Here is a 13,319-nt window from a genome sequence, read left to right on the forward strand (position 1 = left end):
CCTGAATTTTGGTTAATATCTGGGGGCTGAAGTTGTAAGTATAGGTAGCCTCGAGGGTTACTCTTTCGTCAACTGGTCAACTTTTCCTTCTTTGGACCCAAGCACTTTAAACCCACACAAGTTAAGATATTAAAATTCAACACCTGTGTTGCATCGCTCAGAAAACAAAAAAACACTTTTGTTGTTAATAAACCGCCCTGTCTATTGGTTAATACGAAGAGGTACATGCTGAAACTTATGCACATGAGCTTTAAGCAGCTTCAAAAATTTACCCCCCGTGGGTTTCAAGTGCCCTCAACCATCACGTCTAACTACTCGAAACCACCCACAAGTCGTAACTTAAACGCCTTTTCATTGAGCGCAGTCAGTAACAACAATAAGACTTGTAGCAGTACGCCCTGTCCGTTGCTCATAATCTGAGAGCGGAGGAGGGAGCTAGCTGTAGGCAGTCTGAAGAGTTTGTTTTTCGCGGGACCGTCATCTTGAGGACGGCTTGCACCTGCTCGCGAAGAAGAATCCTCTGAAAGAACAGCTAAAAGGAACGACCCGTGGGTGGGAGGGGGAAGGAAGAGCCAAGTTTTGGGTCAACAGACGTAATCAAAAGTATGCACTTTTGAAGCTGACGGAGGTGGTTTTGGTAGAGATTTTTCCTTGGTGGCTCAAATATTGATGAAAAGCGTTTTTGATTGCCGTCGTTGTTGTGAGTTCTCCTTTTTCGGTCTACATGCTCCTCCTCCCTTGTTACGTTAAGAATCGCTAAATTCCCCTCTGCCCCTCAGTGCCTTTATCTATTTTTGTCTCTACTCCTCCGTTCTTTTTTGCTAAGAACGTCAACCAACGTTTCTGTACATTTATTTGACTCAGTGAGATCTAACTGTACGTGCTACGTACTCGGTGGCCGTATTTCTACCGTAAGGTATGTGCCTCCCTTCGTCTTATCCATGTTATTGGTTTAGAATGTTTCTCTTTTCCCGAGCTCCTCCTCATCCACCCTAACGTTCTCTCCCCCCCTACCCTTCCTTCTTTCCACACACACACACACACACACACACACACACACACACACATACATACACACACACACACACACGCGCGCACACACACGTTCACACACACACACACACACACACACACACACACACGCACGCACGCACGCACGCACACACACGTTCACACACACACACACACACACACACACACACACACACACTGACACTTTGATACACGAATTGCTAAAAATCCCACAGATTGCACCACTGGTTTCAATTCCACATTATGACAAAATCCGAAACTATTGTTCAGCTATCGCAGCATGGGGTAACTTTTATGCAACTGGAAATCATTGGTAATAGAGAATCTGAGGAAGATAGAGTTTACTGAGGACACGAAGATGACATTCGGGTACTTCGCCTTGACGTCATAATAAGTAACCAAACAGCGAAAACAATCGCTACACTACACCTTGACGTCATAACATTTCACCAAACAGAATCCACACAAATAGACAAAACAACAACAACAACGAAAAACAACAACAACAACAACAACAACAACAACAACAACAACAACAGTAACAGCGAAAAACAAACAAAGAAACAAACAAAGAAACAAAGAAACAATCAAACAAAATACAAACAAAATACAAACAAACAAACGAACACACAAAGAAACAAAGAAACAAAAACGAAACAAAACCGAAAAAAACACCCAAAACAACAGCATCGCGACATCCCACTTCGACGGTATACCATGAACCAAACAGAAAAACACCAACCAGCAGCGATCATGACGTTTCGTCTTTTCTCTTGGATGACTAACCACGAACTCATTCTTCTCTAACGTAACCTTCCACTCTGCCTCTAAAATCAGTGCCAAGCGCAGAGCAGTACTTTTCTCGATACAGTCTCTCGTGGTACCATTGGTGGCACAACGTCCCTTGGTTCTGAGCGTTTACACAACACCCCTGACAGCATATGGTCAAGACACGACGCTAATCTTTGAGCAAAAAGCCTTCACAAAAAGGTATGTTGGTTGCTTACTACCCGATGGTTTCAGCGTGTGCGTGTGATGTTGACTGTGAGAGAACCTTGCAATTTGTGGACGATTCCTTTTTCTTCTTCTCATTCTCGAGATCTCCCTCCCTCTCCCTCTCTCTCCCTCTCTCTCCCTCTCTCTTTCTCCTCTCCCTCCCCTCTCTCTCTCTCTCTCCCTCTCTCTCTCTCTCTGACTGTCTATCTGTCTTTCTGTTTGTCTGTCTGTCTGTCTCTGTCTCACACACACACACACACACACGCACACACACACGTACACACACACGTACATACACACACACACGCATGTGGTTGTAAGCGCGCGCGCGTGTGCATGTGTATGTGTGTATGTGTGTATGTGTGTGTGCGCGTGTGTGTGTGTTTGCATGTGTGTGTGTGTGCGTGTGTGTACGTGTGCGTGCGTGCGTGCAAGCGTGAGTGAGTGTGTGGATATATATATGTGTGTGTGGGTGTATGTGTGTGTGTGTATGTGTGTGTGTCTGTGTGTGTGTTTGGATACATATGTGAAAGAGCAAGTATACATGTATACGAAGCAGAAAAGCATGGCTTTTGTTAGAACAGTAAGACCGAAGTGTACATTATTGCTACCAATCGGGATTTATAAATGCTGGCAAGTTTAACTTGCCCACGCGTTTTAGTCTAGCAAGCTGTCCGACACGATGGAAAATGGAGAAGAAAAGTGTGAACAATGAACATTTCTTAAAATAAAGCTAACTGAGGGCACTAAAATGGAATAAAATCTCTGTCCTGAACTAAGTCAAAGATCACACTTTCTTTGCTGTCAATAGTATTAAACAATGGCGACTGCATGTGAGAGGGAACAATAAAGAGACCAAAAAGCAATGTACTCACGTTAAAATGACGAACACGGAACGAATAACGGCGACGTTTCGACCTAAGGGTCTTCTTCAGGCACAAAAACACAAAAGTACACACACAAAAAAGAAGAAGAAAGACGATAGAACAAATAAAGAGGAGAACAACTGACAAAACAACTGCACTGCACAAACCGACAAATGACAAAGACAGAGAAGCAAGGGAAGCTACTCGAGGAGAATGAAAAGCGGCAGTTTTGAGGTCTGTAGACCAAACAAAATGTGAGGGGGGGGGGGGGGGGGTGCGTGAAAGGGAACGAAAGAGGAGACTCGCGTACCCGTGCGGACACACACACACACACACACACACACACACACACACACACGCACACACACACACACACACACACATACACACAAGGTGGAACAGCGGGGGGAAGGTTGAGATGAATGAATTAACGGCGAATGTTAATTCCATCGGGGCAGGTAGTGCCAAGGGATGATATGATGTGGGACTCCCTGAGTTTGCGCTCGAAGGAGTCGCCACGTACTTGCCACAGAGCCATGACTCTGACATGATCAAGTGAGTGACCAGCGGCGGTGAAGTGAAGGGATACTGGCCTATTGCGGGAATGACGGATGTCAGCCAGATGCTCGGAGAAACGCACCTCAAGGGTGCGCGCGGTTTCTCCGATATAAATCTGGCGACAAGAGAGGCAGACGATCGCATAGACAACGTTGTGACTTTGACAGTCAAACGTTCTCTTGACCGTGAAGGAGCCACGAGGGCCTTGGAGGCAGGTGTCAGGGTGGAGGAAGGGACAAGATTTGCAATTTCGTTTGGAACAAGGAAATGTCCCAGGGGCTGTGGGGTTGGTGGGACTGCGAAGACGGGATCTCACCAAGAGGTCGCGAACGCTGCGGTCTTTTCTGAAAGCACAGAGTGGTTTTTGAGTAAAGATCGAACCAACAGAGTCACTTCCTTGAAGGATGTGCCAGTTTGATTTCAGGATTCTGCTTACTGGCATGTTGTGGGGATGAAACAGTAGGGAAACAACGGGTCTGTCACTGTCCCTAGATGGTGAAGGACTGAGGGCGGACTCTCGACAGACTTGGGTAACCCGCAGAAGGGCGTCACGGACGAGTGCATCAGGGTAGTTGCGGGCCAAAAAGAAAGACGTCATCAAGACAGACTGTTGGTGGAAGTCGTCGTCTTCAGAGCATAGCCTCCGAAGACGAAGGAATTGAGAGAAAGGAATGCTGCTTTTGTTGGCAGGATGATGAGAAGAGTTGAAATCAAGGTATGAATGAGCGTCAGTTTCTTTGTAGAAGACAGAGGTGGTGAAGCGACCATGCAAGATGGAGATGGAGATGTCAAGAAAGACCACAGCTGAGGAAGAGATGTTGAATGTGAACTTGATGCTGGGATGGAATGCTTGGATGAAGTGAATGAAATCGAGAAGGAGGGGTTCAGACAGAGAAGTGGCACCCAAACCATCGTCGATGAACCTCTTGTACAGCTCTGGAACTGGGCCAGAGTAAGACTGTAGAATGAGGTGCTCAAGATGACCCATGAAAAGACATGCATAACTGGGTCCCATCTTCGTACCCATGGCGACTCCGCTGATCTGCTCAAAAATCTGTCCATCAAACTCAAAAGTGTTCAAAGTGAGAACAAGCTCAGCCAGGCGAACAAGTGTTGTGGTTGGTGGGTAGGCAGAATCAGTGGGACGACGATCCAGAAAGAATGTAAGGGCTTTGAGTCCGTCAGTGTGGGGTATGGATGTGTACAGGGACACAACATCCAACGTGAACAACAATTGGGGCTGAAAACTGGGATGGCTGTTGAGATGTTCAAGAAGGTTGAGGGTATGTGTTGTGTCTTTGACGTACGTTGGCAGTGACTGTACAATGGGTTGAAGGAGGAAGTCCAAGTATTCCGAAATGAACTCCGTTGGACAGCTGCAGGCAGAAACGATGGGTCTGCCTGGGGTGTTGGGTTTGTGTATTTTCGGGAGGAGGTAGAAAGTGGGCTGTTTAGCGTCAGACTTCAGCAGAAGTTTGGCAGTGGCGGGAAGATTGTTGTGTTTGATCTGTTCTTTAATTGTATCTGCGATCTGTTTTTGGTCGAGGGGGAGGGAGGCCTGAGGGAGTGGTTTGTATGACGCTGCGTCATTGAGTTGGCGATGGGCTTCGCGAAGGTACAGTTCTCGGTCCCAGACGACTACAGCACCGCCCTTGTCAGCAGGTTTGATGACGATGTCCTGGCGCGATTTAAGCGAGACAAGGGCTTGCTGTTCGTCTCGTGTCAGGTTGGAGTTACGAGCAGGTTTGGATTTAAGTTTGCTGATTTCTCTATGGCATTTGGCTATGTACAGTTCAACGTCAACGGACTTGTCTTGTTGAGGTTCCCTGTAGGCAGGAGTTTTGAAAAGGTGAGTGAAAACATCATCTTGGCCAGAGAGAGGTGGTGGGCGGGGAACAGTGCCGAGAATGGCCATCCAGCGAAGTTTACGAAAAAAGCGTTGGCAGTCGAGATGGGTATTGTATTTGCTGGCAGTGGGTTGGATTGGGATGAATTTGAGTCCTTTGGAAAGTACAGAGCGCTCGCTCTCTGACAAAGTGACTGTGTCGGGGACACATCGAACTAAAGCAGATGGGGGAGAAAAGGTGTCTGAGTTAGAGGTAGGTGGCTGATGTGCTGGGTTTTGTTTCAATAGTTTTTGTAGTTTGTTCTCTTTGAGTGTGGTGCAATGAACATGAATGAGTTGGTTATGTACATGCAGGACCTGCTTGAGTCGGAATGCCACTGGTGTTGGAAGAATGGAGGTGGATTGAGCTCGAAAGTGGTGCAGGAGCTTAGCATTGGCATCAAGTGACCGATCAAGTGACTTGACATGAGCACCAATTAGTTTGCGGCTTGCTTGTGCTAAAATGTTGTTTGTGCTAGCTACAAGCGGAGTGTTGTGTAGATCAGACGGAGAATGGTGGAGTTGAAAGCCATTTGGTATGACGCGGAGGCGCAGGCAGTGTTTGAGAAAAGTAATATGACTTGCGAGTTTGGTGGAGTTGAACATAGCTTTAGCGTAACCAAGTGCCAGTGGTTGAAAAAACGGCGGAAGAAAAAGATTCAAACTCGTTAGGAGGCTAGCGTGTGTTCTGGAGAAGAATCTATGGCAAGGCATAGAAACAGTTGCTGTTATTGGATAAACTGTAGTGTATAGGTCTCTATAAATCCAGGGGTTAATAAAGACTGTTCCGGTAAAAATTCTTAGCAAAGAAAATGGGAAATCAAAATAAAATCAAAATAGATCTGGATCTAAAGACTTTTAAGAAAGAAAGGGATGGTGAAGAAAGTTATAAAATAAAAGAATGCAACACGAATAGAAGATCTTTTTCAGCCCCAATTGTTGTTCACGTTGGATGTTGTGTCCCTGTACACATCCATACCCCACACTGACGGACTCAAAGCCCTTACATTCTTTCTGGATCGTCGTCCCACTGATTCTGCCTACCCACCAACCACAACACTTGTTCGCCTGGCTGAGCTTGTTCTCACTTTGAACACTTTTGAGTTTGATGGACAGATTTTTGAGCAGATCAGCGGAGTCGCCATGGGTACGAAGATGGGACCCAGTTATGCATGTCTTTTCATGGGTCATCTTGAGCACCTCATTCTACAGTCTTACTCTGGCCCAGTTCCAGAGCTGTACAAGAGGTTCATCGACGATGGTTTGGGTGCCACTTCTCTGTCTGAACCCCTCCTTCTCGATTTCATTCACTTCATCCAAGCATTCCATCCCAGCATCAAGTTCACATTCAACATCTCTTCCTCAGCTGTGGTCTTTCTTGACATCTCCATCTCCATCTTGCATGGTCGCTTCACCACCTCTGTCTTCTACAAAGAAACTGACGCTCATTCATACCTTGATTTCAACTCTTCTCATCATCCTGCCAACAAAAGCAGCATTCCTTTCTCTCAATTCCTTCGTCTTCGGAGGCTATGCTCTGAAGACGACGACTTCCACCAACAGTCTGTCTTGATGACGTCTTTCTTTTTGGCCCGCAACTACCCTGATGCACTCGTCCGTGACGCCCTTCTGCGGGTTACCCAAGTCTGTCGAGAGTCCGCCCTCAGTCCTTCACCATCTAGGGACAGTGACAGACCCGTTGTTTCCCTACTGTTTCATCCCCACAACATGCCAGTAAGCAGAATCCTGAAATCAAACTGGCACATCCTTCAAGGAAGTGACTCTGTTGGTTCGATCTTTACTCAAAAACCACTCTGTGCTTTCAGAAAAGACCGCAGCGTTCGCGACCTCTTGGTGAGATCCCGTCTTCGCAGTCCCACCAACCCCACAGCCCCTGGGACATTTCCTTGTTCCAAACGAAATTGCAAATCTTGTCCCTTCCTCCACCCTGACACCTGCCTCCAAGGCCCTCGTGGCTCCTTCACGGTCAAGAGAACGTTTGACTGTCAAAGTCACAACGTTGTCTATGCGATCGTCTGCCTCTCTTGTCGCCAGATTTATATCGGAGAAACCGCGCGCACCCTTGAGGTGCGTTTCTCCGAGCATCTGGCTGACATCCGTCATTCCCGCAATAGGCCAGTATCCCTTCACTTCACCGCCGCTGGTCACTCACTTGATCATGTCAGAGTCATGGCTCTGTGGCAAGTACGTGGCGACTCCTTCGAGCGCAAACTCAGGGAGTCCCACATCATATCATCCCTTGGCACTACCTGCCCCGATGGAATTAACATTCGCCGTTAATTCATTCATCTCAACCTTCCCCCCGCTGTTCCACCTTGTGTGTATGTGTGTGTGTGTGTGTGTGTGTGTGTGTGTGTGTGCGTGTGTGTGTGTGTGTGTGTGTGTGTGTCCGCACGGGTACGCGAGTCTCCTCTTTCGTTCCCTTTCACGCACCCCCCCCCCCCCCCCTCACATTTTGTTTGGTCTACAGACCTCAAAACTGCCGCTTTTCATTCTCCTCGAGTAGCTTCCCTTGCTTCTCTGTCTTTGTCATTTGTCGGTTTGTGCAGTGCAGTTGTTTTGTCAGTTGTTCTCCTCTTTATTTGTTCTATCGTCTTTCTTCTTCTTTTTTGTGTGTGTACTTTTGTGTTTTTGTGCCTGAAGAAGACCCTTAGGTCGAAACGTCGCCGTTATTCGTTCCGTGTTCGTCATTTTAACGTGAGTACATTGCTTTTTGGTCTCTTCATTGCTGTCAATAGTTCTGTTCTTTGTTCTGAACACGGAAGCAAATTAGTTGAGAGCAATTACACTTTAGTAACGAATAACGAAATCCAGAATCAGACAAAAGGAGAATGCCGCTCAAAGGAATTAGCATATAATGTTAACTCAAAAACCCCGTGGAACCTTTTTCAGTTTCGTGTTTTAGTTCGACAGATTGACGGCATGGTTTAACCTTCGCCGGATGTCGTGGGTCCGTGTGGACCCAGAAGGGTGTTTAGTTGCAAATATCTCTTAAACCAGTTGGAATTTTTTAATGAGCTTTAAAGAATGCCTCAGACACCTAAAAAGCTCTTATGTCATAAAAGATCATTACATTTCAGGGAAAAGTAATTAAAAAAACAAAGGTAAAATTTAGACTACACACGGAAGACATCGTGGGGCCGTGCGGACCCATGTTTCTCAAACTGAAGGAACTTACATAAAAACTAGGGAGAGAAGTCACAAACCTTCAGGTATTGGCTCTAAACATCATTTTCTACGATCTGTTTAATTTTGGAGTTAATAAGCAAGTCGCGTGGAGCAAAATTCATACATAACAATGTGGGTCCACACGGCCCCACGACGTCTACAGAAGGGTATTCACGTTTTTCCTTTTTTGAGAAGCTTTAGTCATAGTTTGGTCAAAAATACAAATTACGTATAATACACTGAAATAGTGGATCACGATATACGCAGACTGTTTGAACTTTGGATTCTATTATGTGCAAGCTTTTTGTTTTCCATGACAATCACTCTGACACAAAGCGCAAGTATCATCCGGCTCTAGGATCGGGATCATCCAAAAGTCTGAAAGAGGGCGGTCGGCAGTTTCAAAACATTCCGAGCACGCTTGCTGTACGTGTTTATAAGAATACTGGCTACAGGAGTTCTAATACCCCCGTTCTTACGTACTGTGGGGCAATGATTTTGTTGTATTTTGTTTTGCTCAAAGGAACGCAGATCAACTTACTTCAAAGTTTACTCCGTTGAAGCTTGCTTTGCTTGCAATACACAGGTCAACTTACTTCAAAGTTTACTCCGTTGAAGCTTGCTTTGCTTGAAATACACAGGTCAGCTTACTTTAAAGTTAACTCCTTTGCCGGTTGTTTTCATCCCAGCCACGATTTCTTCAGACAAGGGCGCGGTCAGACGACCCTTTTCTTCCGCACTCTCTCTTTGACCCTTCATTGTTTGCTCGGAGGACAGAACATGTCACATATTCAATAATTGGTGACAAGATGCTCGCGCGCGCTGTTTACGGACGCCCTAACTTGTTGCCAAACGCCTCCAAGGTTTTTCTAAACGCTCTTGACTTCACGAAGATCAACTTTCAACCTGCTCAAGACATCAAAGGAAAAAGAAAAGAAAAGATAGAAAAAAGGAGAAAAAAAAGAAGAAAAAAAAAAAGAGACCTGAATATACCCGTTCTGCCCCCGCATGTGCTGGCGTGTAAAAGCGGCCTAGAAATGACATTGCTCTTTTCGTTTGCTCTGTAGAGCCGGAGGGGTGTATCAACATCCCCGCCTTCGCTAGGCCTGTTTCTAGTGTGTATGCTGGAGGGTTAGTCGAGAGGTTGAGTTATTAACCAAGAAGAAAAATAAGAGGGTGACATTCCAACCTGGCCAGTTCTGTCAGTTTCCCCCTCGATGCTTGAACCGTCCACGACCAGAGAGGATACTCACCAAGGTGGTTAACCTTAAAGCTTTTACCAGTTCTAGCATTCTGAAGAAAACAATACAAAACAGGAAAGGTTAGTTGTTGGGACAATTAATAACAGACAAAACTAAACATTCACTAGAATCTCCTTCTACGGATCTTTGAAGTGGACGAGCAAGATACACAACAAACGCCATTCCAGTGATTCATTTCAACAGTTTAATGATCGCCTGGATTCATTTCAACACACTCAATAGCTGGTATCTATCTATATATTTTCATCTGAGCACATAAGTCTGTAAGACCGACATCCATAACTCAATCGGTCACTTGACGATCAGAAACAAAGAATTTAATTACAGTAAATGCAATATATTGTAGATTTCTTGCAGCTGTTCCAAGAGCAGGAACTTTTATTTTTGTAATTTTTAGAATCAAAAACCAATCACTTTTCTTGAGATTCAACGGAAAAGCAGTATCATTTTTTTTTTAGATGGAAACAAAATCTATAGTTTATTCATTAAACTGAACTTATTGTTTTTTCTTCTTGTTGGGTTTGGAACGTTAGCTGTCCCTCTGTTTTGCGTGTGGTTTGACTGATTCCCTGGTTACTTCCTATTCAGGGAAGAAACTTTAATTTGTGGTAAATTAAATTTCGCAGAATGACACTGGTGTCAGTTAAAAAATTAATCCATACAGAAAAAACCCCACTCTGCATAAACAACAGTACGGTATGGTCTAAGTTGAAACATGCTCTTATCCCACGTCAAAACATGAGAAGATATGTAAGGGTAAATGGAATAGGCCTTTATGAGCAAGACATTTATAAACGAAAAACTTCATGAGAGAGAGAGAGAGAGAGAGAGAGAGAGAGAGAGAGAGAGAGAGAGAGAGAGAGAGAGAGAGAGAGAGAGAGAGAGAGAGAGAGAGAGAGAGAGAGAGAGACAGAGACAGAGACAGAGAGAGAGAGAGAGAAACCATACAAAGAAATACCTCTCCCCCCTCCCCAAAGGAAAGAAAATCGTCAACCTCGATTGTATTTAAAGTAATCGCATGGAAACAAATTTCAAGGTAATGTCTTCGTGATCTTTGTGGCATGTATGCATGCACTCTATTTGTGATGCCACAGAAAGACGAAGGCGGCGAGGGCACTGACGGAAGCAGCACAATTTCTTGAAGGAAGAAGCTGTTTGTCGGTTTCTTCCCCATTTGCAAGCAAGTCCAATAAATAATCTGTATCGAAATGTCAACAGAAAAACACAGCAAAATGGCAGGAAGATACTAACTACCAATGTTTTGGCTTAAAGAAATAGAAAGGGGTGAATTGTCTTCCGGCATCCATAATTAACAAAAGGAAACTCAGATCCAATCAGCAAACAAACACCCCCACCCACACACTCCAGAAAAACAGCAACACACCAATTTAAAAAAAAATGTGTCATCAGGATCCCAGTTCCGCATTGTTAAATGAACTAGCACATACAGCCGGTGGCGTCAAAAATACACACAGACTAAAGGCCATAGTCAAGCCCTAGAAGTACGCTTCAACAATCATTAAAACTGGTAATTTCTCCGCCCTTCAAAAGCGTCATCGGTTTTTCAACGGCGTCTCAAAACAACGGAAGCCATACCTCCAAGAGCTCTTTGCTTAATGAGTACAGTCATGCCAGCCATGTTAATACCGACATTCGAAAGAAACGCGACATTAAAAGTAAAAAAAAAAAAAAAAAAAATCCTCCTTAAAAAACGTTCCCACGTGACATTATAGGCCAGTCACGAGCGAAGGGTGTGTCTGAGACACGCGGACAAGAAGCAGGTGCGGAAAGTTTGCCTCAACAAAAGCAAGAGTATTCACTCTTTTACTACCCACACAAAGCCGACATGGTTAATATGGAGTTCTTCTATTCTGAAAGGATTTCACTTTTAACGTTGGAACGGGGGTGATTCAGGGGCGAATATCCTACATTGGTTTCCACTATTTATTTACTGCGAGAAACTGGAACTTTTTTTTTAAGCGCGTTCTAATAAAACGGTACTTTTCAAGCGCTGAACATGCCACGCTTAGACTGTACTCGTAAACACGTACGTGTTTCCGGTCTTTCCACTACAAAAATTGTGTTCCTGTAGTAGCAATGATATCATGTGAAGCGAGTTACAACATTTCATTGTTTAATCTGAAGCAAAATCTTTTAATCTGCGGAGCATTTTCTTTCTTTTTTCCCACCCATAAAATCCGACGTTGCTTTGGTGGTTGGCTATATATATATTTTGCCGCGTGGGCGAAACTCGTCCACCGCTATTGGTGAGACTGTTGACAGCACATATAAGGCCAAAAAGAAAAATATGTCTGTTTCCGGTAACATCGCCAAAAAAATAGGGTCGGTCGGTCGTTTTTTTTAATTTTAATTTATTTTTTTAATTTTTTTTACCTTTTTCTTACGTTTTGTTAAAGTCTTTTTACGTTTATTTTTTATATTTTTTAAACGCTTCCTTAGTTTACTTACAATTATTTAGCACATGTTTTTGACCTAGATATATTGAAACTAAAGAAAGTATACTTGACTTCCTATTTTTTTTTTACAAATATTTTTTTGGGTGCGAAAAGCGAAAAAACACTTTAGGGTCGGCGCTTAAAAATAGGGTCGGTCGGGTTACCGGAAACAGACATATTTTTCTTTTTGGCCTAACTCTTTTTTTTCCGGCCTCTTGCATACAGCCCCACCCCCTACTGAAGGGATACCAAATTAGATTAACAGAATCCTTCTCACAACCATTAAAATGCGTAAGTCAATATGCGGGTCAAAAATAGCGGCTGACGCGGAAAAACAGCGAATGCGAAAAAAAAAAAAAGGGAGAGGGGGGGTGAATTCTTAGGAGTGGAACCCTGGAGCGCCCGGGGAAGTTGTTTCACAACAAGGGGAAAACAGACGTGGATGAATATAAAGCAGTAATTATGATTCGGTTGAAGGGGGGGCGATTTAACTTTGGGTGGTAAGGGGAAACATGGCAATACAGTACCACATGTCGGTGACAGTCACGAGGAATGGGGGCGTGTAGGTTAGGGGGGGGGGGGGGGGTGGTGGTTGGTTGAGGGTGGGGCAATGTCCTTGTTAAATTATCTGAAGAATGTCAGTGTGTTTGTGTGTGTGTGTGTGTGTGTGTGTGATTGTATGTGTGTGTGTGTGTATGTGTGTGTGTTAGTGTGTATTAGTGTGTGTGTGTGCGTGTGTGTGTGTGTGTGTGTGTGTGTGTGTGTGTGTGTGTGTGTGTGTGCGTGTGTGAGGTTGTATTCCTTTTGGGGTATTATATCCCGTGACTTTATCGTCTAATAATTCTGTCAAGTCATAGCCAACAATGAGAAATAGTAGACGGTTATGCGTTGAAAAGAATAGGATGGGAAAAAACAATTATTAAATACATTGACGCCCAGAAAGCTGTAGAGCTCGTTAGTTTTGAAAAGTAACCAACATACTTATCCTCTCAAGTCATTTAAATTACAAGTTTTGCACAACTATTTGAAAACTTTTGAGCGTGAAACAATGAGTTGTGCACGACAAGTAATTATT

At 44.3% G+C, this 13,319-nt stretch overlaps 2 protein-coding genes across 2 annotated transcripts; one reads left to right on the forward strand and one right to left on the reverse strand.

Annotated features, from left to right (window-relative positions):
• Positions 1-3,321: 3,321 nt before the first annotated feature.
• Positions 3,322-5,367, reverse strand: LOC138966101 (uncharacterized). Its single transcript, XM_070338180.1, has one exon. The coding sequence runs from the start codon at positions 5,365-5,367 to the stop codon at positions 3,322-3,324; it is 2,046 nt and encodes a 681-aa protein (XP_070194281.1).
• A 1,113-nt stretch (positions 5,368-6,480) lies between these two features.
• Positions 6,481-7,638, forward strand: LOC138966109 (uncharacterized). The gene has a single exon (XM_070338190.1). The coding sequence runs from the start codon at positions 6,481-6,483 to the stop codon at positions 7,636-7,638; it is 1,158 nt and encodes a 385-aa protein (XP_070194291.1).
• The last annotated feature ends 5,681 nt before the right edge of the window (positions 7,639-13,319 follow it).

The sequence above is a fragment of the Littorina saxatilis genome, linkage group LG5, assembly GCF_037325665.1.
Source record: "Littorina saxatilis isolate snail1 linkage group LG5, US_GU_Lsax_2.0, whole genome shotgun sequence".
NCBI classification, from domain to species: Eukaryota; Metazoa; Mollusca; class Gastropoda; order Littorinimorpha; family Littorinidae; genus Littorina; species Littorina saxatilis.